The 23,952-nt window shown below is 35.0% G+C and overlaps 1 protein-coding gene across 11 annotated transcripts; it reads right to left on the bottom strand.

Annotated features, from left to right (window-relative positions):
* Positions 1 to 6,095: 6,095 nt before the first annotated feature.
* Positions 6,096 to 23,715, bottom strand: LOC129760097 (uncharacterized). 11 transcript variants are annotated; one of them, XM_055757673.1, is made up of 12 exons: positions 17,446 to 23,715; positions 17,216 to 17,387; positions 16,800 to 17,150; positions 14,615 to 14,756; positions 13,119 to 13,258; positions 12,127 to 12,263; positions 11,674 to 12,064; positions 10,855 to 11,609; positions 10,560 to 10,725; positions 9,961 to 10,497; positions 9,166 to 9,897; positions 6,113 to 6,777 (listed from the first exon to the last, which is right to left on the bottom strand). In XM_055757673.1, exon 1 carries the CDS (start codon positions 23,478 to 23,480, stop codon positions 21,855 to 21,857), a length of 1,626 nt encoding a protein of 541 aa, XP_055613648.1. In that variant the 5' UTR covers positions 23,481 to 23,715; the 3' UTR covers positions 6,113 to 6,777; positions 9,166 to 9,897; positions 9,961 to 10,497; positions 10,560 to 10,725; positions 10,855 to 11,609; positions 11,674 to 12,064; positions 12,127 to 12,263; positions 13,119 to 13,258; positions 14,615 to 14,756; positions 16,800 to 17,150; positions 17,216 to 17,387; positions 17,446 to 21,854. The 11 variants fall into 11 exon arrangements, with proteins under 11 accessions (XP_055613654.1, XP_055613653.1, XP_055613644.1 ...); XM_055757674.1 differs by having other exon boundaries at positions 12,127 to 12,260; XM_055757669.1 differs by having other exon boundaries at positions 6,109 to 6,777; positions 12,127 to 13,258.
* Positions 23,716 to 23,952: the final 237 nt, after the last annotated feature.

The raw sequence follows: 23,952 nt of genomic DNA, 5'->3' as shown, positions 1-23,952 counted from the left end.
CATTAAAACTAGAAACCGATTTAAAATATATTAATTATCCCTCATTTTATGAAGGATCAAGATTTTGCCTAGATTTTCGAATTTCAGAGACACAATGCTTTAGTTAGAGGAAAGAAAAAGTATTTTTTTTTTTTTAAAAAGACATACACCGTCTTAGCCGATTTAGGCTTTACAGACTGAATAAATGACGCCGACAACTTAAGATTAATATTTGACAATTTTAAGAAAATTCAATTGAAAATGATATAATTATTTTATTTCTGACATCAAAAAAGGTAGTTTCGAATTGTTTAATATGAAGGTTCTAAATTTATTTAATATCTATGATTAACATCTGAGATTCATTTCGATTTTTTTGAATTGTTATCAAATTATCGGTGGAAATTTAAAAAAGAAATTAAAGAGAAAACTAATGTTACATTTTCTGAGAAGTCAAAATTACTCACTTATTTCATTTGCAGTCATCAAGAAAGTTGATCATTTCATTAAAACTTATATTTTCTATATTTTTGTAACATTTAACAGTTGTTTTTCCCAAAAAAAACCATGCGCAAATTTTTTAACACTCCCAAATCAGTGACAACTAAAGAATTTTTTTGATTATTTCTAAAACATCGAAGAAAAAGGAAAATTAAAAAGAAACGTGAACATAATTTTTCATTTTACAATCTTACCATTTTCATTTACCATCTTTGTTGGAAAATTGTTAATATTCCAAACAAATGATTCAAATTCAATCGATTTAAATTATTGAAATTCTTGAACTAAAATTCACAATGAGATATGAATTCAAGAATTGATTAAAAACAACATGATATTTTCGAATCATCATTCTGAAAAATATATTAGGATAAATAAGTGTTTTTAAATCAGTTTCAAGCTTATCACAATTATAATCAAAAAATAATCTCAAATATTTGTTTCTCGACCGTTTAGTTGCGAAATGAAAATCATTTAAATTTCGTTTCGATTAACTTTCATTGATATGAAGAAGCTCATGAAAAATAAATAATTGAAAAGTTTCTTAAAAATTTCTTCTTTTCAACAACAGGTGGATCAATTTCATTTGTATAAAGTTATTTATAACAAGAGTTTTATTAATGAGCCCACAAAGTCTTCCTGGTAAACAAAATACGAAAATCAGCTCTTATCAATATAATCTCACACGGAAAATAATAGATTCGCAGATTGAATTTGTCAGTGTTCGGCACAAAAGCACTAATCCGCTAATCGCTAATTAGTCCGCTAACTTTTTGTTGCGTTTTAATTTTGCCGCTAAATTTTGATTGAGTTAGCGAATTAAAAAGTTCCGCTATTTTGTGGTTCCGCTAACTGTAGACCGCTATCTCCCATATATTTGTATCAATCTCACGAATTATTACTGAAAGAAATATACTTTTTGTCAATTAGCATGGTCAAAACGAACACAAACACAGGATCTCAATGAAACTGTTTCTTCGAGGAGATTCTTTTAATTTAACTCTAAGCGTACATCATTCGAGAATATGATGGCTAGCATCTTACAAAAACTTAAACCACCAATCCACAGGAAGTTTACTATGTCTATGTATGCCGTCATCGGGATTCGATCTCATGACCGTTGGTTCAGGAGACTTTAAGAGTATCCTTTACACCACGGGCTGTGGCAGGTGACATTCAGTTTTATTCTGACTCCGATGGCGAAAATTGCCCCTTCGAATGGTCTCAGTGGAGGAAAGCGTATTGTAATCAGCGAAAGAGGGATTTTTGGGTCATCTCACACCACCGCAAGGTTGCGGAAAAAAATTCTATGTTTTTGAGAAAAAAATTCTGACTGTGATTTTATCTGTGATTTTATCAAAAAGTTCTGTGATGGTTTTCTGTTATGCTATTTTCTTTAATTTTATTGACAATTCATGATAAATAGGTTTTTTTTAACATTTTAGTTGGGAAAAATCATTTAACATTATCAATATTATCATACTTTTCTAGTTCAAGGAGAAAAATCTTAATTTATATTATAGTGACGAATGCCTCCTGTGGAGTTAACCCTTCATTTCATGATTTTTTTTTTCTTGAAAAAATTCTCAATAGTGGGCAATGATGAGTACATGAAGGGGAAAATAATGAAAAAATATTATTTTCTCACATCTCGAGGATTCAGCCAAAATATTAATTGTTGCAAATAAGCAACAACATGAAATGGTTATACCATTTCGTTCCTCATACAAGACAGCTACAAATAAATGCTTATTCTTAATTTATCCAGCACTAATCGTAGTTAAAGCTCAAGAACTTCGTAAACCTTGTGTCTGGACACAATTTAGCTGGGATTAGTACCTAAGTATGTTTGTTATCCACCATGGGTGCACGGATTCACCTAAGTTTCTGCCTAAGTATGTGCTTACATGCATTATTTAGATCAATTAGTTCGACAAATTTCCAATGCAGCTTACACTATATCCGAACCCCATGGCTTCGTTTGATCTGTTATCGAGTAAATGTATAACTTATGTTGATGAAAGTTTATTTTGGAAGAACAAGTCAATCAGGTGGGCTAGTTTACTATATGAATTCCGGTATCCGTGTATATTTAGCTGACCTGGAAAACTGATAGAACATTTTTATACATGAGAATTTCAAGTAAGCACATCTTACCTGTTGACCATTTATGTGATTTGAACTTAAAAGTTTTCTGCTACCCGTAATCGAACCCATTACGCCTAGCATACCAAAACCAGACTCACGCCAGCGTATTCGCTAGCGGGTAGACCTCCCAGGCACAGTATTATTTTGGGAGCTGGGGGGGTAGTTATGCGATAATATTCATTACGTTTGCTTGAAGGTGCTATATGGAAAGCTGAAACGTCTTTCCAATACAACTTTTTTGAAAATATAACCTTGTCAAAATCAATATTTTGACAATAACATTCAAGCTTTGGACTTGTATTCACTTCTTTTTCAGTAACTTCATTTTTTGTGAAAATTTTAATGGTATTCTTCGTGCTCATAGTTTTTTAGCGCAATATACAGCAATCTAGAAACAAGTTCATTCTCGGCTGACAACAATGTTTGAATTATAAAACCTTAAAAATTGTGATGAATAAATGATATTTATGCATGGTATACTTAGATTCAAAGAATCAAGTATCTTGAAAATCAGGAAATACAAGTTTTGAAGAAACAAATTGCGTTTTTTCTTCAAACACCTACAATAAAAAACAAAAAAAATATTTTTATTATTCCTTAATAATCAAAAACCCGATGGATAAAATACATTAAAAATGGTTTTACCCGTATAACATTTGTTGAATATGGTACGCGTTTGGAAGAGTAAACAGAATTATAAGTAGGACTTAAATGGAACTGCCATTTTCGTTTCACCATGATGATTAAATTCCTACTGAAAACATTAAAATTGTTATCATAAATGCTATACAAACGATAAAAAGTATTTGAAGAACTTTATGGGACTAACGTTTCAAACTAGGGTATAACATTATTAAGTCGTGAGCAGAAAAAAATGTTAATTATTATTTTCTAAAAATTTGAAAATATTTTCTACGAACAAATACAATCTTTTCCGGGGATCATAAAATTATATTTAAAATCATCGTTGGTTGCATTTGAAAAATTAAAGATTCAAATTATTAATATAAACACTGTAACTACTCAAAAGTCACAAATTTGTACTAAATGTGACGCATGGTTGATGATCTAGCCATAAGAATTTGTTCTTGGTTTTCTCCAATATTTTTTCAGTTGTCAGCCATTTTGTTCAGTTAGAGGCTTATTCATCTGCATTATTTCAAAAATATCTCGACAACATGATAATATAACATTAAAAATAATAATACTTTCATCAGGAAACACATACACTGTTTAAACGATGAAACATTGGAATGCACACTTTGTAGCCCATAGACCTAACTAAAGGTGCTACCGTTGCATGATGTTGCAAATTTGCAACAATTAATTAAAGGCCGTTATATCAGAAAAAAATCAAAAGAATCTTCAAATTGTATTCAATTGTGTTAATTGCATTACTGAAAATGCGAAAATATTTTTTTCAGACAAAATTTGATTTCGCAGTGTGAATTGGACTAGGTCAAAACTCTGAAAAATAAGCCTTTTTAAATTTTTCATATTTTTCAGATTCAAGTTGGTCTAGTTTCTATCGGTATACTCAGATAGTCATTTTTTTTAATTCAACGTAATCTTCAAGTTAGAAATATTATTGTCCTGAAGAAAAAAGTTGACTATTTGGTTTTCTGCAAAAGTTACAACCGCTTTAATTAATTGTTGCAAATTTGTTACTTTATGAAACGAAGGGTTAAAATCCCTTTAAAATCAAAAATTAAAATTAATTAATTTTATACTGACCAAAAAAATATAATTTCGGAAATTCATCAAAAATTCAAAAATTCTGTGAAATCTGTGAATATTTCCAAATTCTGTGTTCTGTGACACAGATTCTGTGATGAAACTTGCTCAAAATTCTGTGGAATTACAGATTTTTCTGTGACATCGGCAACCTTGCACCACCGTCCCGCCTCACAGATTTACTATTTTTTCATCATTTTAGTACTAATTCTCGCAACCTTCACAAAAGTAGAATACTGTCAAAGGTTTTGAAAATTTTCATATCATGTTAAAAAAATAAAATAAAAATGTACTGTAAATCCACACAACAATGGTTTTTGAATTAACTTTACTGTAGATCCACAGTTAGCGATTAGCGCTTTAAGCTTGAAGCGATAACTTTTTCAGCACATTTAGCGTATTTAATCAGCGATCGCTTACTTTGAATGAGTTAGCGATTTTATTAGCGGCGCTACTTTTTCAGTTAGCGATGCTGAACACTGGAATTTGTATCAAAGCATATCGAAAAAATATATAAAATAAGTTAAAAAAGTTAAAATTAATTCTTAAATTTTGAAATTTTTCAAATTATCTAAAACTAAGTTCTCCGAGATCAAATTTAAAGAGAAGGGGTTACACACTGCATCCACACCCCCTCCTCCTCCCCCCATTACTCTTTCAAAATGCACATTTATTCACGAGAGCACCCAGGGCATAATAAGCACTCCTTTTTTCTACAAAAAATCACCTTGACCAGGAATCGAACTCGAGTCTACTGATTACCTCTCTGACACCTTGCCAATAGGCCAAATCGCCAGATGAAACAAGTGAAGATGTAGCTTTATTATTCAGTTGATTTTATCGAGTCGAATTCGCTGTTAGACTCCCCGGCAGAAAATGCTCATCGTGTCCCGATTAATGGTGCTTATAGTGCCCCAGAGGGGGGGTTCTCATTATGCCCCTACAGTGACTGGTTTTCAGCTTTCGACAAAAAAATTTAAAATGCATTTTAATCGTTTTTATCTACTTTTTCAAGTTTCATCCAATTAGGCAAATGACTATTAGAGTGTCTAAACCAATGGTCCGAAAATCAATCAAAACAAACACTCAGGATGCGTTTCCTGTTGGAAACATTCCGATTGTATAATTGGATAGCGCCTCTCGCTACTGCTTCGCCTGGCTGGTATGCAATCTCGATCAGCGCTCCTATCAGCTATGCAAACCGAGTCGCATCATTCAGAATCATCGGTTCAGCAAAAATCGCATATCGGAGATGAGTGAGATACAAACTGATCCATTCTGAATGTAGCTCACTCAGTATCTGCCTGAATTATATGAAATTCAAAATTATTTTTTGCAGGACGAGAAAAATCAAACAGTTGTGCGGGACACCATAAATTCTCAGTAGTTTTAACGTGACGTACGACATTTTAATAAGAGAACTTGTACAAATTGAAAAACACGGCGAAAGTGAACATCTTTCCCTCACAAACACAACTGCAATTTGATTTTGATCATACTGATGTTAAAAACCCGGTTTAATACACTTAACAGTGGATTTGAGCCTTTCTTTCAGATTCCAAACATATTAGTTTTGCGTGTTTTAATCTATAACGGTAGAATGTTTACAAAAATCACTTTTGTAAATGATTTTCGTTAAATGAAGCTATCAAACGGAATAAACTATAGGGGATAAAAAAGGATTTTTGAAAAATTATAAGATTTTATGTTACAATCGATAAAAACGATTTTTTGTTACGATCGAGAGAGAAACTCAAAAATAAATAAACGATTATTTTATAACAAACAAACGCCTGCACGAATTCTCGCCTTAAATTTGCATATTTAGGAAGCAATGGATCGAAAAGCCGTAATGTAGAGCCTTCGTGTGTACATTGTTGTCTGAATATGAATACGAATTTTTAATTGGAATATTTTCTTTAAAAGTGGGGTAAAAATATTGATTTGTATAATCATTGTCATTTTTATTATAATTTATTCTCAACTCGCATCTTTACTCTTAACATTATTATTATTATTTATAAGAGACCTTTTAACCACCCGGGTCGTTCGGGTACATTGATTTTGATTAAAATTAAGCGAATTTTAATTGATAAGAACGATATTCATTGTGTTTGTTCTTGCGTAAAAGTTATTTCCCAAAACTCATCCGGGATCGAATCAATTGAAACATTTCTTTTTTTCTTTTTAGGTGTTTTTGTTGTTTTCAAATCTTGATTTAATGTTTTGCTGTCATCCAGAGAGCTATTGGCAGCTCGACTACGCCGTTTCTTACGTTTATTTACATCCTGTTTCTTTTGACCGTTTTCTGGCCCAGTCTGAGTTTTATTGTCGTCTATTTTTACAAAAGACGGCTCAGCTTCAGATACTGCCTTTTTCAAATAACCGCGTAGAGTGTTCATGTTGTACATACACCTGAAAATAAAATTAAGCTCTTGAAAAAGTTTGTTTACGAAAAAAAAATTGAATTGAACAACGCTTTAACCCTTTCCTTCCCACGAGGTTTTTCACGTTTTAAAAATAGAAATATTGGTTTACAGTTAAAGTTCTAGAACAAAAGATGCATAATTTAAGCCTACTTTAATGATCCATTTGATAAATTTGGGTTTTGAGGTTGATCATATGTGTTCCATTGGGAAGATAACAACACATAGGGTGCAAATGAAAAACAGGAAATAATTGCAAAAAAACATGGAATTTCATCACTTCATTGGTCACAAACTAAAACGATCCTATTTGATGAAAAACTTCTTTGGTATACGCATCCCTCGAAAGTCTATTTATTGAAATATCTGAAATTTTCATTTTTTCCTTGAACAATTGGCCACCATGACACTTTGCGCAAGGGAAACAAAACATGCCGTTTTTCGAGAAAATCTCGAACTTTTACAAATATTTTAAGACATGTGGTCATTTAAGCAGATGAATTAACTATCCTGAAGCGAATTTTTTTGTTGACGAAATGATTTTCTTGAGTATTGATAAGAAGCTTCCCAAGAAGAAAAGTACGTTTTGTTCCCAGTGTATCACCAGTGATCCACTTTACTTACTCAAAAATTTATATGTTTTAGTTGAAATCTAAGTAAACCATCATTTGATTCTGCTTGCATAAGCAACCTTCTGCACGTCAGTATTTTTATTTCAAGGAAATTATAAAAACTTGTCAAGTTATTGAGCAACAAATGACGACTTGATTTAAATTCGAAAAAAATCCGACTTTTTTGCAGCTTTTGATCTGCCAAGCAAAACCTAGCGAACCGATTTTCTTCAAATTTTGTGCAATGTTTCTTTACTCATATTCGGTGAGAAAATGGTGTTGATCCAAAGCGCCCAGTTCAAATGCGAGCTGTGCAAAGTTGTGGATCACCTGTGCTACCATGGGAAGGAAAGGGTTAAGCAAGGATGCCGTAAAATATTTGTTAAAGAAAAACGGAGAACATTGCAACATACTTTATGAACAGAGCTGCGAATGGTTAGTGTCAGCCAACCAATATCAGTCGACTTTGATACTTGCATATCTATGTCATGTGATAATGATTTTTGTTCAGCGACATAAGCTAACAATGTCATGACCAATTTGAACGAATATCAGTTTTCTTGCTATAAATTTAGCTTCTTACGGTCATGGATTACATTTCGACAGGCTCCTGCAATGATATAGAATCCGTGTGTGCATCTCTCACATTTAAGCTTTTTTTTTCTCAAATTGGAGCTTTTCATCTCCTATGCTCTCAAGGCAAAAAAAGCTAAGATCTAAGGGAAAAAACTTAAGAAACGATATTCACAAACACTTCACATTCACAAATATATGTTGGTCACATGATTCATAGACAAATCCTATATCATTGCAGCAGAGTCATTTTTACAACTGTTGCTCCACAAATAACGTAAAATCCATCCTAACACAACCAGAAATCAAAATAGAAAGATAACAGTGTGTTATGCGAGTGGAGAAAAACAATGTCATGAAAAATTTACATTTCTGCCTGACTTTTTTCGATGACATTGACTACTAGACGTTGTTTAGGATCAAATGAAATCGACTGAAAATTACCAGTCTTGTTTATTGATGATAATATCAATTTTTTTAAATTGAACTCAAAATTTGTTAAAACAGCTTGGTTTCCCGTGTTATTGAAAATTGCAGAAATCTTCTTTATTAAGGATTCTTTAAAATTACAGCCAAAAACTCGGAAGTGCCGAAGGGTATAGCTGAGATGACCAAGTGGAAAGTCTAAAATGATCGGCACTATTTTTTTGGGAAGAATGACAGCTTGCTATTAAATTCCTTGAAATAAAAAAAATGGTACTTTATATTTAACCATTTTTTTCGATCTTCTACTATTCGTATTTAAAAGTAGGTAGACGACCTAATAAAAAAACCCAAACAGGTTTGGTGTCGTAGAGATTCGAGTAACATCGTCGGATCAAAAGAAAACAAGTTATTTTTTTTTCATTAAATAAGTCAGCTTTTTAGGTAAAAGTGATGTTAAAAGTATGATTTTTCTTTTAGAATAAAACTTTTTAAACCTCAAAGGAATCACCCAATCCTAAATTAGTGTTAGAAGGTGTTCTGGCAATTATGAAAAACGAAAAAAAACCTAAGAGGCCAGGTGTCTCGAAGTCAGTCACACTGAGATCCTAGCGCCTCAATGATTTGAACATAGTTCATAAGAAACGACTGGGAAATCTTAATCAGAAATCGAATCTGGACCTCTAACCCTTATATGTTAACTAAATAACTCAACTAAAATCGAAAGAATTGAATCGGATTGTTGCATAATAAAAAGTTAATTTACGTACCTTATACGCAGCAACAATCGTTAAGGCACCAACAATCGACTTTTCACGCACTGACACTTTTCTTTTTGAATCTATTTCACCGTTTTTTACAGGAATAGAATGTAGACAACTTTCAGCGCCAATTCGAAATGAAATAAATGGAGGCTGCCAGCCTGAAGCCAGTCAACACAACGCCAACACGCTCGAAATTCTTTAACCAATTATCGTTAAAAAGTAACCATTTTCACACCCTTCCGCGTTAAGGGATTTTTTGACTGCTTCCATAGAAATCATTTTTTGACTTCTTTTGAGAAGTGGAAATATGGTTACTTTTTAACCGCAAGAAATTATTGCGGAGAAGTTGAAAAAACGGTTTATTTTAAACCATATCGCAGAATGGAAGGAAAACAGGTAATTTTTTTTCTTTAAAATACTAGAATTGGGATGTTTTCAACTGGAAAAAGAAAAAAGATGCGGGTTTAAAAGCAGCTTATTTATTTTTCTTCAAACTGCCGGCTCAACATTACCAGGTCCTCGCGAACCTTTTACTGGTGTTGCCTCCACAAAGATCAGGCATATTTACAGCCTTGGATGGCAATCATTAATAACTTAAGTCTGGTAGCAAGTACGTGTTCGGGATTCATTGACAAAAATGCCTGTATGTTACGAGCTACCTCCTGCAGGACCTTATGAATGTGTTCATTCATAATGTGGTCGAAGAAGGTCAGATTAACGATGGCGTCAGAGAGAAACCTGTTGAAGAAAAAGGTTTAAAATGTTTAAAACATCAACTGGAACGCAAGCAAAATTCCAAACCTGTGCTTAAGGTCGTTAATATTGGACATGTCGGCTGCAATCTGCTGAATCAGTGACAGCAGTATCCGTTGTTCTAGAGCACATGGATTGAACACCTGTTTGTAATTGGCGTGCTTTATTGTGAATCACACTATAGTTTCAAATCGTTGGACTGAAGAGCTATAACGAATGCATCGTTTATGCGCCCTGTGGCTAGCAGTTGCCGGATGTGTTCGGGATGACCCAAAAAAGCGGGCGCTGGAGTTTGTGCTTGCGACCGCACCGCTGACAATACTGAGTCCTCTAGAGAAGAGGCTTGGGCCTCCAAACCCTTATCGATTTCCGCCCTTACGTTTTCCCAAATCATTTTAAGCTAATTGCCTTGGAAATCATTCGAATCATTGCTTAGATCTTTACGCTAGGCTGCAACATTGGCGGGTTGGAATAGATCATTGACAGTTAAGTTCTGCCCAGTTTATTGAACGGTTTTTTTTAGCGCGGCTTCAAACTCTTCGTTCAGTTTTCTGCATGATAAATACGTTTCCGTTTTATCGAGGTCTGCAAGATGAAAATATAACAGTAAGAATCATGTATTTCAAAAGGATGACTTTGAACATTACATTCTTTTAACCCTGCTGAAAATACTTTATTGAGCTGCCAAAACAGTTCTTGTGAGCATCACTCATAATTCGGTAAAATGATGTTTCGTAACGCTTCATGAAATGATGTTTCCATTGCTTTTCGAACACTCTTATAGACGGAATTACCGATAGCATCAATAGTTACCTGAAAATAAAAATAAAACAAATGACTCAATGTTCATACAATTTGCAATATTTTCACACCAGAAACAGAAATTCAAGACCAACGCGGTGATTTCGATTTAAAAAAAAAAAAGAAAACAATAATACTCACCTGATTACGCATAGTTTTTGTACACCCTCTTGGAGGGCACAATCGAATTTTTGCTGCAACTGCTCCCGATTCGGTTGACAATCTGGAGCGTCAATCTCGGTTCTAGTGAATTCATGATAGTAAAGTTTAAGCTGCTGAAATGTTTGCTGTACATAGTTCCGATTTTCTCACTATGAATATCGGACAAAGTGCGCTTCTCCGAACTGGTCTGCTCGATAATGTTGGATTCGATCTCCCGTAGAGTATCATTGAGTAACTTCGAATTATCTGTACGTATTTTTTGTAGATCGGACACTTGCGAACGCAGTTCAGTTATTTGTCGAGGAATTCTGCTACGTCTAACAGCCGATCCATTTTTTGAGTTAGTTCGTCCATCTGTTTGTTCGATTGTACAACAGCAATGCTGGGAAGCATGGAAGGCTGTGGAAGATCTTTCAACGGAGGAAGCGGCACTCCGGGAACCTTCGGCCATTCAATGGTTCTACTGCTAGGAGATTCATTGTCATCGTCGTCTATGTTTTTGAAATTTTACCGTGTTTCTTCGTCGTCGATGATTTCGTTTTCCAGATCATTCAACTCGTCATCATCACCAGCAATCTCATCGGTATCTTCCAAAAGGATATTGTCGGAATCATAGTGCTCATTAAGACAGTCGTTTTCTTTGAGCGATAAAAATTCCTGAACTTCATGCGATGGACTGGAGCCACCGCTAGCTAACATTTCTGCAGAAGGCATAGGCGGAACAGATGGCGTCACTAAGAAGGGAATTAACATTTCAAGTTTAGTAAACGGTAATGTTAAATAACTCAATATGCTTACCCAATAAAGTTATTTGTTGTAGTTCGACTAACTTGCGAACTTTAGCTTGTTCCTGTTCCTCTTTCATTATGCTGTTGACGATGTTGACGACAATCCCAGCTTGGATAACATGTGCATTATCCCTTCTGAGCGATATACTTGCCCCGGTGCCGGAACCCAGAATCAGCCGACCATGATTGATCAGAGTTCTGTTTTCCGATTCACGGACAGCGACTTACAGGCAGTTTTGTTCACTTCCCGCTTGATGTGGACCATTTGCTGTGCCATTCCCATGATGCTGATTTCTTCCGACCGGAGCTTTTCGGAGTGGCTTATTTCCCATTTTTGACTGATTTTCACCGACGGATATAGCCAAAATTTACCAAAAAATTGGCAAAATAATTTTGACAGGCTGAAAAAAAGTCCAATAGTTAAATAAATGAAATATTGAAAACCGAATACAAGAAAAATTACCAATCCAAGTTTTTTGCTTCTAGTACTGAATGAACCGGGAGTTTCCTGAGACAGCGATATCGACCGCAATTCCAGCAGAGACGCCGACCGACCAGCCCCAGCTTCATCCGAATCGCAGGAACAGATTTACTATACTACTATGAAACATTTTATTCGTGCGAAAAAAATACAAATTTTAATAAACGCGTTCGGTTTGCTCCACGGTTAAATCCAAAATGGCGAAGAAATGTTTCAACCATTTTGTGGTTAATACACGAGAACTGCCAAAATGGTTAAAATTTCGCAAAGAAATAATCTTTAAAAAAACAATATTGATAGTTTTTGAGAAAAAACCAGAAAATTGGTATAACCATATATGGTTAAATAAAAATGAGCGTGTACCTATATGCTGTTATGTATTACAGTGTGATCAAGAAAACCAAAATTCGGAAGGATAATTTATTCAAAATAAATCAGAAAATATATTTTATAGCAGCGACCGTTCTACCAAGTAGTTAAAGTTTGTATTTTGAAAATGATATTTAAATATTTCACAAATGTGGAAGACAAAATATAATTATGAGTGTAAATCTTAGTTTGTAAATATGTACATTAAGAATCGAAAATTTGAAATTGCATTCATAATTGTGAATTCAAGATTTTAATTCTAAATCAACGTTGTTTTTTATGGTTCGCAACACAAACTCCATACAAATAAGCACACAACTACATCCACGAGATATGAATTTCAATTATTAGCATATTTTATCATTAAACGCGGAAATTATTTTGTTGAATTGTGAGTGGGGATCTGAGCTATTTCTGTCTTATAGCTTGTACAGTGGTGTATAGTTCAAAATGTACCCAAGAACTATAATTTTTTTAAGAGATGCCTATTACTTCAAATCATATAAATTTTAGATATATAATGCAATCCGTTGTTTTCGAATCTTGGTTTAATGTTTTGCTGTCATCCAGAGAGCTATAGGCAGCTCAACTACGACGTTTCTTACGTTTGTTTACATCCTGTTTCTTTTGATCGTTTTCCAGCCCAATCTGAGTTTTATTGTCGTCGATTTTTTCAAAAGACGGCTTGGCTTCAGATACTGACTTTTTCAAATAACCACGTAAAGTGTTCATGTTGTACATAAACCTGAAAATAATATTAAGCTCTTGAAAAAGTTTGTTTACGGTAAAAGGAATTGAATTGAACAACGCTTTAAACAAGGATGCCGTAAAATATTTGTTAAAGAAAAACGGAGAACATTGCAACATACTTTATGAACAGAGCTGCGAATGGTTAGTGTCAGCCAACCAATATCAGTCGACTTTGATACTGCTTTGCATATCTATGTCATGTGATAATGATTTTTGTTCAGCGACATAAGCTAACAATGTCATGACCAATTTGAACGAATATCAGTTTTCTTGCTATAAATTTAGCTTCTTACGGTCATGGATTACATTTCGACAGGCTCCTGCAATGATATAGAATCCGTGTGTGCATCTCTCACATTTAAGCTATTTTTTCTCAAATTGGAGCTTTTCATCTCCTATGCTTTCAAGGCAAAAAAAGCTAAGATCTAAGGGAAAAAACTTAAGAAACGATATTCACAAACACTTCACATTCACAAATATATGTTGGTCACATGATTCATAGACAAATCCTATATCATTGCAGCAGAGTCATTTTTACAACTGTTGCTCCACAAATAACGTAAAATCCATCCTAACACAACCAGAAAACAAAATAGAAAGATAACAGTGTGTTATGCGAGTGGAGAACAACAATGTCATGAAAAGTTTACATTCCCGCCTGACTACTTTCGATGACATTGACTACTAGACGTTATTGAGGATCAAATGAAATTGACTAAAAGTTACCAGTCTTGTTAATGATGATAATATCAATTATTTAAATTGAACACAAAATTCGTTAAAACAGCTTGGTTTCCCGCGTTTTTGAAAATTGCAAAAAATCTTCTTTATTAAGGATTCTTAAAAATAGCTGTTCAAAGAATTCGATCATATTTCATTGATATATTGTTGATTGCTTTTTAAGTCATAATCATAATCAAAAATTACAGCCAAGATCTCGACAGTGCCGTAGGGTAAAGCTGGGATGAACAAGAGGAGAATCCAAAATTATTGGCACTATTTTTTTTTTTTTTGGGGAAGAATGACAGCTTGCTATTAATTCCTTGAAATAAAAAAAAAAAAGTTGGTGCTTTATAATTAACAATTTTTTTCGATCGTATATAAAAAGTACATACACGACCTAATAAAAAAAAACCCAAAAAGGTATGGTGCCGGAGAGATGCGAGTAACATAATCAGCCACTCTGATCCTAGTGCCTCAATGATTTGAACATAGTTCATAAGAAACAACTAGAAAATCTTAATAGGAAATTGAATCTGGACCTCAAATCCTTATATATTAACTAAATAACTGAACTAAATTCGAAAGAATTGAATCGGATTGTTGCATAATAAAAAGTTAATTTACGTACCTTATACGCAGCAACAATCGTTAAGGCACCAACAATCGACTTTCCACGCACTGACACTTTTCTTTTTGAATCTATTTCACCGGAATAGAATGTAGACAACTTTCAGCGTCAACTCGAAATGAAATAAATGGAAGCTGCCAGCCTGGAAAAGGTATGTTTAGAATTGCTGTCAGTCAACCTGCCAGTCAGTCAACACAACGCCTACCTGTATGCTGTTATGTATTACACTGTGATCAAGAAAACCAAAATTCGGAAGGATAGTTAATCCAAAATAAATCAGATAATATATTTTATAACAGCGAGCGTTCTACCAAGGAGTTAAAATTTGTTTTTTGAAAATGATATTGAAATATTTCAAAATGTAGATGACAAAATATAATTATGAGTGTAAATCTTAGTTTGTAAATATGTACATTATGAATCGTAAATTTGAAGTTGCGTTCATAATTATGTATTTAAGATTTTAATTCTAAATCAGAATATTGAATTTCAATCTGAAATCTGTACTGAATGATGATTTTTGAATTTGGACTGTGCATTACTACACCTAATTCTATAAACGATGTAAATATCAGCAATGTTAATGAAAATTAAGCTGTAATTTTCACTAAAGAGCATTCAATTTCAGCGAAATTTTTAGTATATAATAGTATCATAATATTTTAACGTTGTTTTTTATGGTTCGCAACACAAACTCCATACAAAGAAGCACACAATTAGATCCACGAAATGTAAAATCCAATTATTAGCATATTTTATCATTAAACGCGGAAACTATTTTGTTGAATTGTGAGGCGTCATCTGAGCTATTTCTGTCTTATAGCTTGTACAGTGGTGTTTAGTTCAAAATGTGCACAAGAACTATAATTTTGATTAGGAGATGCCTATTACTTCATATCATATGAATTTTAGATATATGATGCAATCCGGAAAAATATTCACATCGGTTGCGGTGGCCCAAGTAGGGATCCAACTATATTATTTTTTTTTTTTTTTCGAGAAAATCTATTACATTTGATGAGTTCTTTTCCACGTCAATAGAGGTTCGTTAAAAAATTAGGATTGAGAAGCCATCACCTCAAGAAACCATAAGCACTAACGAATTGTCAAAATGCTATCCAATAACAATCTTATCTGCCCTCTCTTAGCACTGTGAGTCAAATCTGGCGAAACTAACTGCTATATTGGCGCTTATGGTTACTTGGGACAGTCAATATAAAATAATTTTTACATTGTTGAGGGCTAAGCAGAAAAAGCGGGGAATAATTAGGTTAGCTCCTCCGTCATAAAAATCATTTTTCATAAAATTAATGTTTCATGGGAAACCTCCTTCTCACTGAATCTTATGCTTTGATTTAAATAAGTTGAATTAAAAATCGTCCTTTTTTATGGATCAGCAAAATATCCTATGTATTTGTTCTTGATAGAAGGTAAAAACTTACTTTGGCTTTGAAATAGTTCCATATTATGAGATCATAACGAAGGCAACCTTCTTTGGACCCCTGTTACTCTTGATGAGCCTAAATTTGAGATTTGGCATTATACACACACAACGCTTCTACCGAATGCCCTAGAGCTTGCGCCCAACTGTGAAAATTCTACCATCAGACGGAATTCGAACACCATCTTAACGCCGCCTTCAGTACTGTTATCTAACAAAGCCTCGAATATCAAATTTTTCGGGATAATATATAATCTAGGACCATTATTTTGTTACAATTTTCCATACACCCTAATGACATTTTCTTAACCCGAATTACAATTGAGGCGCTTGGGATCAGAGGGGTGCAAGTGCTTAGATGATTGTTTCGAGAAAACGCGCTTCAAAGTTGTGAAGGTGCTCGATTTTTCATGTATTTTCGAATTCGAGCAGTTTTAATTCAACCAAAAAAATTTCCAAAAAAATATAAAAAATCTCAATTATGCACCAAACACACATTTAAACATGAAGAATCGTTAGTCATGCCTACTTAGCTCGAATTTGATTATTCTGACACTTTCACCCCTCTGATTCTGAGGGCCTCAATTGTTAAAGGGTCATTAACAAATATTAATTATAGTAACCCTAATTAAATTGTCGCAAATGTGTACGGGGAGGAAACTGCACTTATTTAAAATATGGCCACAACACAAACAATCTTAATTTTGGCTTTCGTATTCAGTGGATCAATTTAGAAGAACTTACGATTTGGTCATCATCGGACACAGGCAACACGTAGCGATTCAAGACAGCTGACACCCTCGCCGACTTTCAGTGAGATTGAACAGCTTGTCGATGACGTGTTCGATGACAGGCTTATCCACAACACATAGTACGAACGATGTAGATTATGATGTACGAAAACTTGAGTACCGAAGTATCCGTTGCTACTCAGGACGACGAATGGTTTAGCAGATAAGCAACTTAAGCATCATACCTTCCTCGAATCCAGTCTTCGACCTTGCTATATTTTCCGATGGAATCAAAGGTTGGACTCCGTCTAATAGGTGTCGTAGCCATCGTTTTATCGCAGCAGATTTTCAGCAACATTGCCACCTGAAATGAGTGAGGTATTCCATTAATTAAGGACTGTTAGGCGTCGATGTCCCTATTATACGTACTTGTCATATACTGAATATTGAATCTAGGAACGGGGATGGTGATAATTTGTTCAACCTGCGGACAGCGACGGAAGCCGATTCCTGCCGGACAGCTGTGATATCTCTCCTTCCGGAACTATCTCTAGCTGACTGTGGTAAGACGAGGGTAATTTGGCTGCGTATTCCATTGTTGCTATTGGGAAGAAAAGTATTTAAAAAAATTGAATGGCTCGTTAAAATTTTGTACCTACCGGATGTATCTTTTTTTTTGCTTTTGTGGTTGCTGCTGCTGAGTGTATTGCAGAGAAGTGACACTGATGAATTTTCAACTTCTGCTGAAACAGCAGCTGTTGCTACTGAACTAGGTTTCCAGCTCAGCCGAGATGGCACCTGTCGATTGATTCGAGTGGTGTGATTCTCCATTCGTCGAATGGTCCTCTGGATGTTTAATACGGAAGGCAGGAAACACAGGAATTCCCACGGTGGAAATATTCGTGCTTCTGCTGTTTCACTTTGAGTCCCGCTTTGAATGATTTCTTCAATCCGGAGACGAACAGCACTTGCTGTCGCGGAAGAAAGAACGGCGACAAATAAAATTTTTAGCACTGAATGATTTTATTCCACGAAAGGATCGAATGTTTATTTGTGTGCGTGAGCGCACGCTTTAAAAAAAATAAAAATATGGGTGTGTGCGTTCACTTTGATTTTACGTGAAATTAATGAGTTATAGGGAAGTAAAGTATTTTCTACAGAACACACAAATTAATTTCTAAATTCTTTTGCGTGTAGGAAACAAATTGGCTCCGATGAACCTATGCTTATCTTTTTCACCCGATCTTTCCTTAATGGAGCTTTGCCTTTTCTGAATGTACGTGGCATTTCTTTCCCTGCACGTTGCCGCGTAATGTCCAGGATTTCCACAAGTACGACACTCCTCATTAGTTGCCGGACAAGTTCCAGATTTGTGGAACAAACGGTTACACCTATTGCAGCGAAAACGTTTTCCTTCTCCGGAAAAATGGTTCTCGCTTTCTTGTCGATACCTTTCCGGGTAATTCCAGCCCGCATCATTATATCGGCGTTTTGGCAGGTGTTTATTTCCACTGAACCGATTCCGTTCTCGCGACACCACGAATGCTCTGCTGGATTCAGCTACTCGTGACGGTTTCGGAATGTATGCCTCTTCTCGAGTCGCAGACTGTACAATAAAAGTCGTCTCATAGCCAAAAATTCTCGCCGCCTTTGCCACCTCACGGTTACGCATTCCTTTAAGTAGTTGCATTCGAATGAATCGATCCTGATCCGTTTGACTATAACGACAGAGACGCACTTTTTCCAAAAGACGTGCATGGAAGGCAATAGTTGGTTCATCAATGCCTTGTTGGAGATTGGAAAACATTTCATGTTCCGCCGTTACGTCGACCATTGATTGCAGATATTTTTCGATGTTTTTGACAAATAGGTTGTAGCAGTTTGGTTCGGTCAGACTTGGGCGAAGTCTCGCAGCCCTGGTAATTCCTTGGAGTTTCTCTCCCATCGAAAGGAACAATGTCTGAGCGCGCTTGACAGGGTCCGTCACATTTGCCAAGGAAGTAGCGATCTCAAACCGATCGATAAACCTGTTCCATTGTTCCCACATAGCGTTTGCCGGAACATCGTTTGGGAAAGGTTTTATATTTTCCCATCGAATACTACCAGAGTTTGCTGATGAACCTGGATTGACCTTCGCATTGTTCCAGCTTAGATCTTCATCAGAAAGCGCAGAACTTCTGACCGACTCGTCATCTTCACGAGAGCGATAAGTGTTCATCTCTTTAACTAATTTATCTATAGTATTCTGCAGTTTTTCTATCTTCTGGATGTATTCCTGGTTTTCACTTTTTTTATATTCACGTTTCTCGTTTATTGGAATTTCACGTTCTTCAAACTCCATGTCATCTGACGACCACTCGCCATACATTTCGCCGTATTCTTCGGGATCGCTGTTGGATTTAGGGGCCCGAACATATTTTCCGGCAGACGACATTTTCAAATGGTTTATTTTTTCAACGATTTTTTTTTCAAAATCTGTAAAAAGACAATGCATATTAACCATATTAAAACAATTGCAAAACGATTTGATAAGGCGTAGATAAAACTTTAAGCTAACTGTTATAGAAATTGTAAAATACATTGCATGAACCGTTAATTCCGAATTGATCGTATTTTTAATATGTTGTTAGGTTATGTATCTAACTGTTAAAAACTGTTAAAACTATCATATAGTAAAACTGTTCTGCAATCAGTTGCGATAACGTTCAAATACCACTCATGAATAACGTATTTTTGGAATTGTATTGTTTTTGTTAAAGTTATTCTTAAAATTTGCTTCCAGCTGAACATTTACAGTATAAGTAGTAAAACGATTTTATAAGACGTTCTTCCAACGTTATGTGTACCGAATTCTGAATAGTAATGGAACATAGCACACACACTTACAAACAAACATGTGCATTTTCAGTTTATTCACTTGTACGATGATATTATGGGCTCCTTTACCAGGAGGTCTAATTTCAACACATGGCCTGGATATTGGCGTAGCTGCTGGTCACTACTGGAATTTTTTTAGCGGTGTCGTGATCCGCTCAAAAATTTGCAGTAAATTTCCTAGCGGTCTCCCGATCCGCTCTACAGTTTTCTACAAAATTTCCTAGCGGTCTCCCGATCCGCTCAACAATTTTCAGCAAATTGCCTAGCGGTCTCCCGATCCGCTCTAAAGTTTTCCACAAATTTCCTAGCGGTCTCCCGATCCGCTCAACAATTTTCAGCAAATTTCCTAGCGGTCTCCCGATCCGCTCAACTATTTTCAGTAAATTTCCTAGCGGTCTCCCGATCCGCTCTACAGTTTACCACAAAATTTTTTAGCGGTCTCCCGATCCGCTCAACTATTTTCAGTAAATTTCCTAGCGGTCTCCCGATCCGCTCTTCAGTTTTCCACAAAATTTCCTAGCGGTCTCCCGATCCGCTCAACAATTTTCAGCAAATTTCCTAATGGTCTCCCGATCCGCTCAACTATTTTCAGTAAATTTCCTAGCGGTCTCCCGATCCGCTCTACAGTTTTCCACAAAATTTTCTAGCGGTCTCCCGATCCGCTCAACAATTTTCAGCAAATTGCCTAGCGGTCTCCCGATCCGCTCTAAAGTTTTCCACAAATTTCCTAGCGGTCTCCCGATCCGCTCAACAATTTTCAGCAAATTTCCTAACGGTCTCCAGATCCGCTCAACTATTTTCAGTAAATTTCCTAGCGGTCTCCCGATCCGCTCTACAGTTTACCACAAAATTTTTTAGCGGTCTCCCGATCCGCTCAACTATTTTCAGTAAATTTCCTAGCGGTCTCCCGATCCGCTCTTCAGTTTTCCACAAAATTTCCTAGCGGTCTCCCGATCCGCTCAACAATTTTCAGCAAATTTCCTAATGGTCTCCCGATCCGCTCAACTATTTTCAGTAAATTTCCTAGCGGTCTCCCGATCCACTCTACAGTTTTCCACAAAATTTTCTAGCGGTCTCCCGATCCGCTCAACAATTTTCAGCAAATTTCCTAGTGGTCTCCCGATCCGCTCAACTATTTTCAGTAAATTTCCTAGCGGTCTCCCGATCCACTCTACAGTTTTCCACAAAATTTTCTAGCGGTCTCCCGATCCGCTCAACTATTTTCAGCAAATTTCCTAGTGGTCTCCCGATCCGCTCAACTATTTTCAGTAAATTTCCTAGCGGTCTCCCGATCCGCTCTACATTTTTCCACAAAGTTTCCTAGCGGTCTCCCGATCCGCTCTACAGTTTTCCACAAAATTTCCTAGTGGTCTCCTGATCCGCTCAAAAATTTACAGTAAATTTCCTAGCGTGTAAGGTAAAGCAATTGATCATTTTATTTCGCTTTGAGCAGTGATATCTTGTCAGCTTTATTCGGATTGACATTCGATCGAAACAATTGCGAGGTTTAACGTACGGTTAAATGTATGGTATGTATCGTATGGTATGAAATTTGAATAATAAAGTAATGATAATAATGATGATGATAATGTTCCCACCTCATTCCCCTACAACTATTTGAGCGTAGCGAGTAATATTTTCAAAAAGATTAAAAAGAACTTATTTTCAACAAGTCACATACCTTTACTGCTACAATTGTACTGAGAAACCTTTCAGATTTGGAACATTTAATGTAAAAACCGCGCAGTGCTCAAATATATGTAGACTTCTCTTTATTTTAGTTAAAAGACGGCAAAAAGCCACTGGAAATTCAACAACTATAAACATTATCATTATCATCATCATTATCATCGTCATCATTATCATTCTAGCGAATCGCAGCATAACTGTCTGTTTCTCGACACTACGTTCGATACACAAATACCAAAGTTTAACTGAGATCTGTAGTGACTTTTCTTATCAATGTTGACGCCTTACCAAAAATTTTATTTAAAATTAAACTGACTGTGCTTATACTCCAGGCATTTAATTTAACCTTGAAAGCTCTCAATGATATGGCACAGTGTAATAACAATATCACAATATCGCACGCAACACAACTTTTATGAACTGCACTCAATTTTAATCCACCAAATAATATGCTGCTTTGAATGGCATGTTTTAAATCGAAACCATTTGAACAAGTAAAAAATTAAGAAAACAGTTCCGTTTCTCTTACATCAATTACACTTATATTCGGAAACTCATATTTAGAATTAAGTTCTATTGGAAGAAGTACATTATAATGGGATGATCCGTAAATCAAAACAATCGGAGTGAATGATGCTACTGCTGGTCTAATTTCCAAACAATTAATTGGGGTTCCTTTGATAACGACAAAAATACTTCGCTGTAAAATAATACTCAATGCATATAAAGTGTCCGCATTACCCCAGGCACTGTCTTCACATGAAATACAAAGAAGTTTAAAAAATGATCCTGATTCAAGTAAATTTTCTCTGCCTTCAAAATAGGACTTATTTTGTAAAACGCTTCTGAATGCCAACGTTCGAAGAACATTTGACAAATTAGTATTCCCAATCAAAGAATATGAAATCGAATGAAACTGACAATTTCCATCTCTCGGAATTTCAATTTCAACAAATTCATCATGACAATACTGTTCATTCGCCCTCCTGTCGATATCTCGAAAATTATCAAAAATCTGAATTGGGCAAACTTTCAAATGCGTACAAGCAAGATCAAGTGATTCAGAATAATTTTCTAGCAATGACAAAATGCGGTATTCTGTATCTACATTAAAATCAATTGAAGTAACCAAAATATCTGATAACGCTTCATTCAAATTTCTAAAAAGTTCAGCGTTGGACCATTCTTCGTTTTCAAGTATCTGTGTTCTTGAATTTTCAATCAAAATATTAGCATCATTAAAAAGTTCTTCTGGAGGGTCATTGAAAAGTTCATTGTGGATGTTGTCATTGACAAAATTTGATAAAGAATTATCATAATACTCGCTTTCTAGAAATTCAGCAGAATCCAATTCCAATACTGTTTCACGAATTATTGCAAAGACTGGTTTGTGGTCAGAAAAATAAGACTCATATACACCAGTTGAAATATTTCTTATGTTCGAAAACACAATATCTAATCTTGAACCAAGATCTGTTGTAGGCTCGTTACAAACTAACTTATCAAAAAGATTCATTCTATTCAGGTATTTAACAAATTTTTTTGTTTCGTCACATGTACTGTTGAGATTGAAATTGAAATCTCCTATCAATATGGTTGGGTCATTATTACCGTTGTGAATTGAATTGAATACAGATATAAATTCATTATAATTAATTTTAGGTGATTTATAGCCTGTAAGAAGCGAAAGATGTCTATATTTTAGAATCACTAAGTCGGTGTGGCCAACATATTTATTGAGGTTATTGGCTTTAAAAACCGTCTTATGACTTTCTACTGAAATTATTAAACCAATTTTCGCATAGCATATTATACCTTTTGCAATGCCACTCTTAACAAACAATGGAAGTGTTTGTCTATCTGATCGGTAAACAATATTAAAATTGGGTATATTTACTTCATCGTTTGTCAGGATACCCGTTTCAGAAAATACAATTATGTCACATCTCGAATACCATGCATCTGCGTTGATATACTTCAAATTTTCTCTTAAAGATCTAGAATTCTGATAAGCAATTACCAATCCTGTGTGAGTTGTTAAATTATTAAAAGATAAAGTTAATTGTCTATACGTCTTCAATCTTTCCGTTTCTTTCAAACAAGCTCTGATAGTAGGATTGTCGGCCATATTTCCCGGAAAATTTCCTAATATATAAAGGCCAGATAGTTTCGAAACACGACTCAAGGCAACATAAATCAACTGACGTGTCGAGTTCCCTTTCTTGCGTAAATCAACGCATACTTTTGAATATGTTTGTCCCTGACTTTTATGAATTGTAAGCGCTTCACAGGGAACTAATGGGAATTGATTTCGAGTAATTTGATAGTCACGTTGAAAATGATTAGTCAAACTATATCTTTGTCTTTCAATAGGCGTCCAGTTTTGTTAAGATTCAAATTTCTGTAAATTCATGAAATTTAAGTCGAGCTTTTCTGCCAACTTTCTTACTGTCAAAATTAAGATACACTATGATAGGTTTACTTGACTGTGGATTACAAAAAACAAATTCCAAAACTCCAGTTGCACCGTTTACGATACCATCCGATACATCTAGATTTGCAGTTACCATGTACTTGATACCTTTTTTGAATTGTATAGA

The sequence above is a fragment of the Uranotaenia lowii genome, unplaced genomic scaffold (genome assembly GCF_029784155.1).
Source record: "Uranotaenia lowii strain MFRU-FL unplaced genomic scaffold, ASM2978415v1 HiC_scaffold_423, whole genome shotgun sequence".
NCBI lineage: Eukaryota > Metazoa > Arthropoda > Insecta > Diptera > Culicidae > Uranotaenia > Uranotaenia lowii.
Note: the sequence above shows the minus strand (reverse complement) of the source record. Positions and strands in the feature narration are given on the sequence as shown.

Bases quoted from the DNA above. Each gene is read 5' to 3' on its own strand.
- LOC129760097 (XM_055757679.1), bottom strand. From the start codon at position 23,480: ATGGCCGACAATCCTACTATCAGAGCTTGTTTGAAAGAAACGGAAAGA.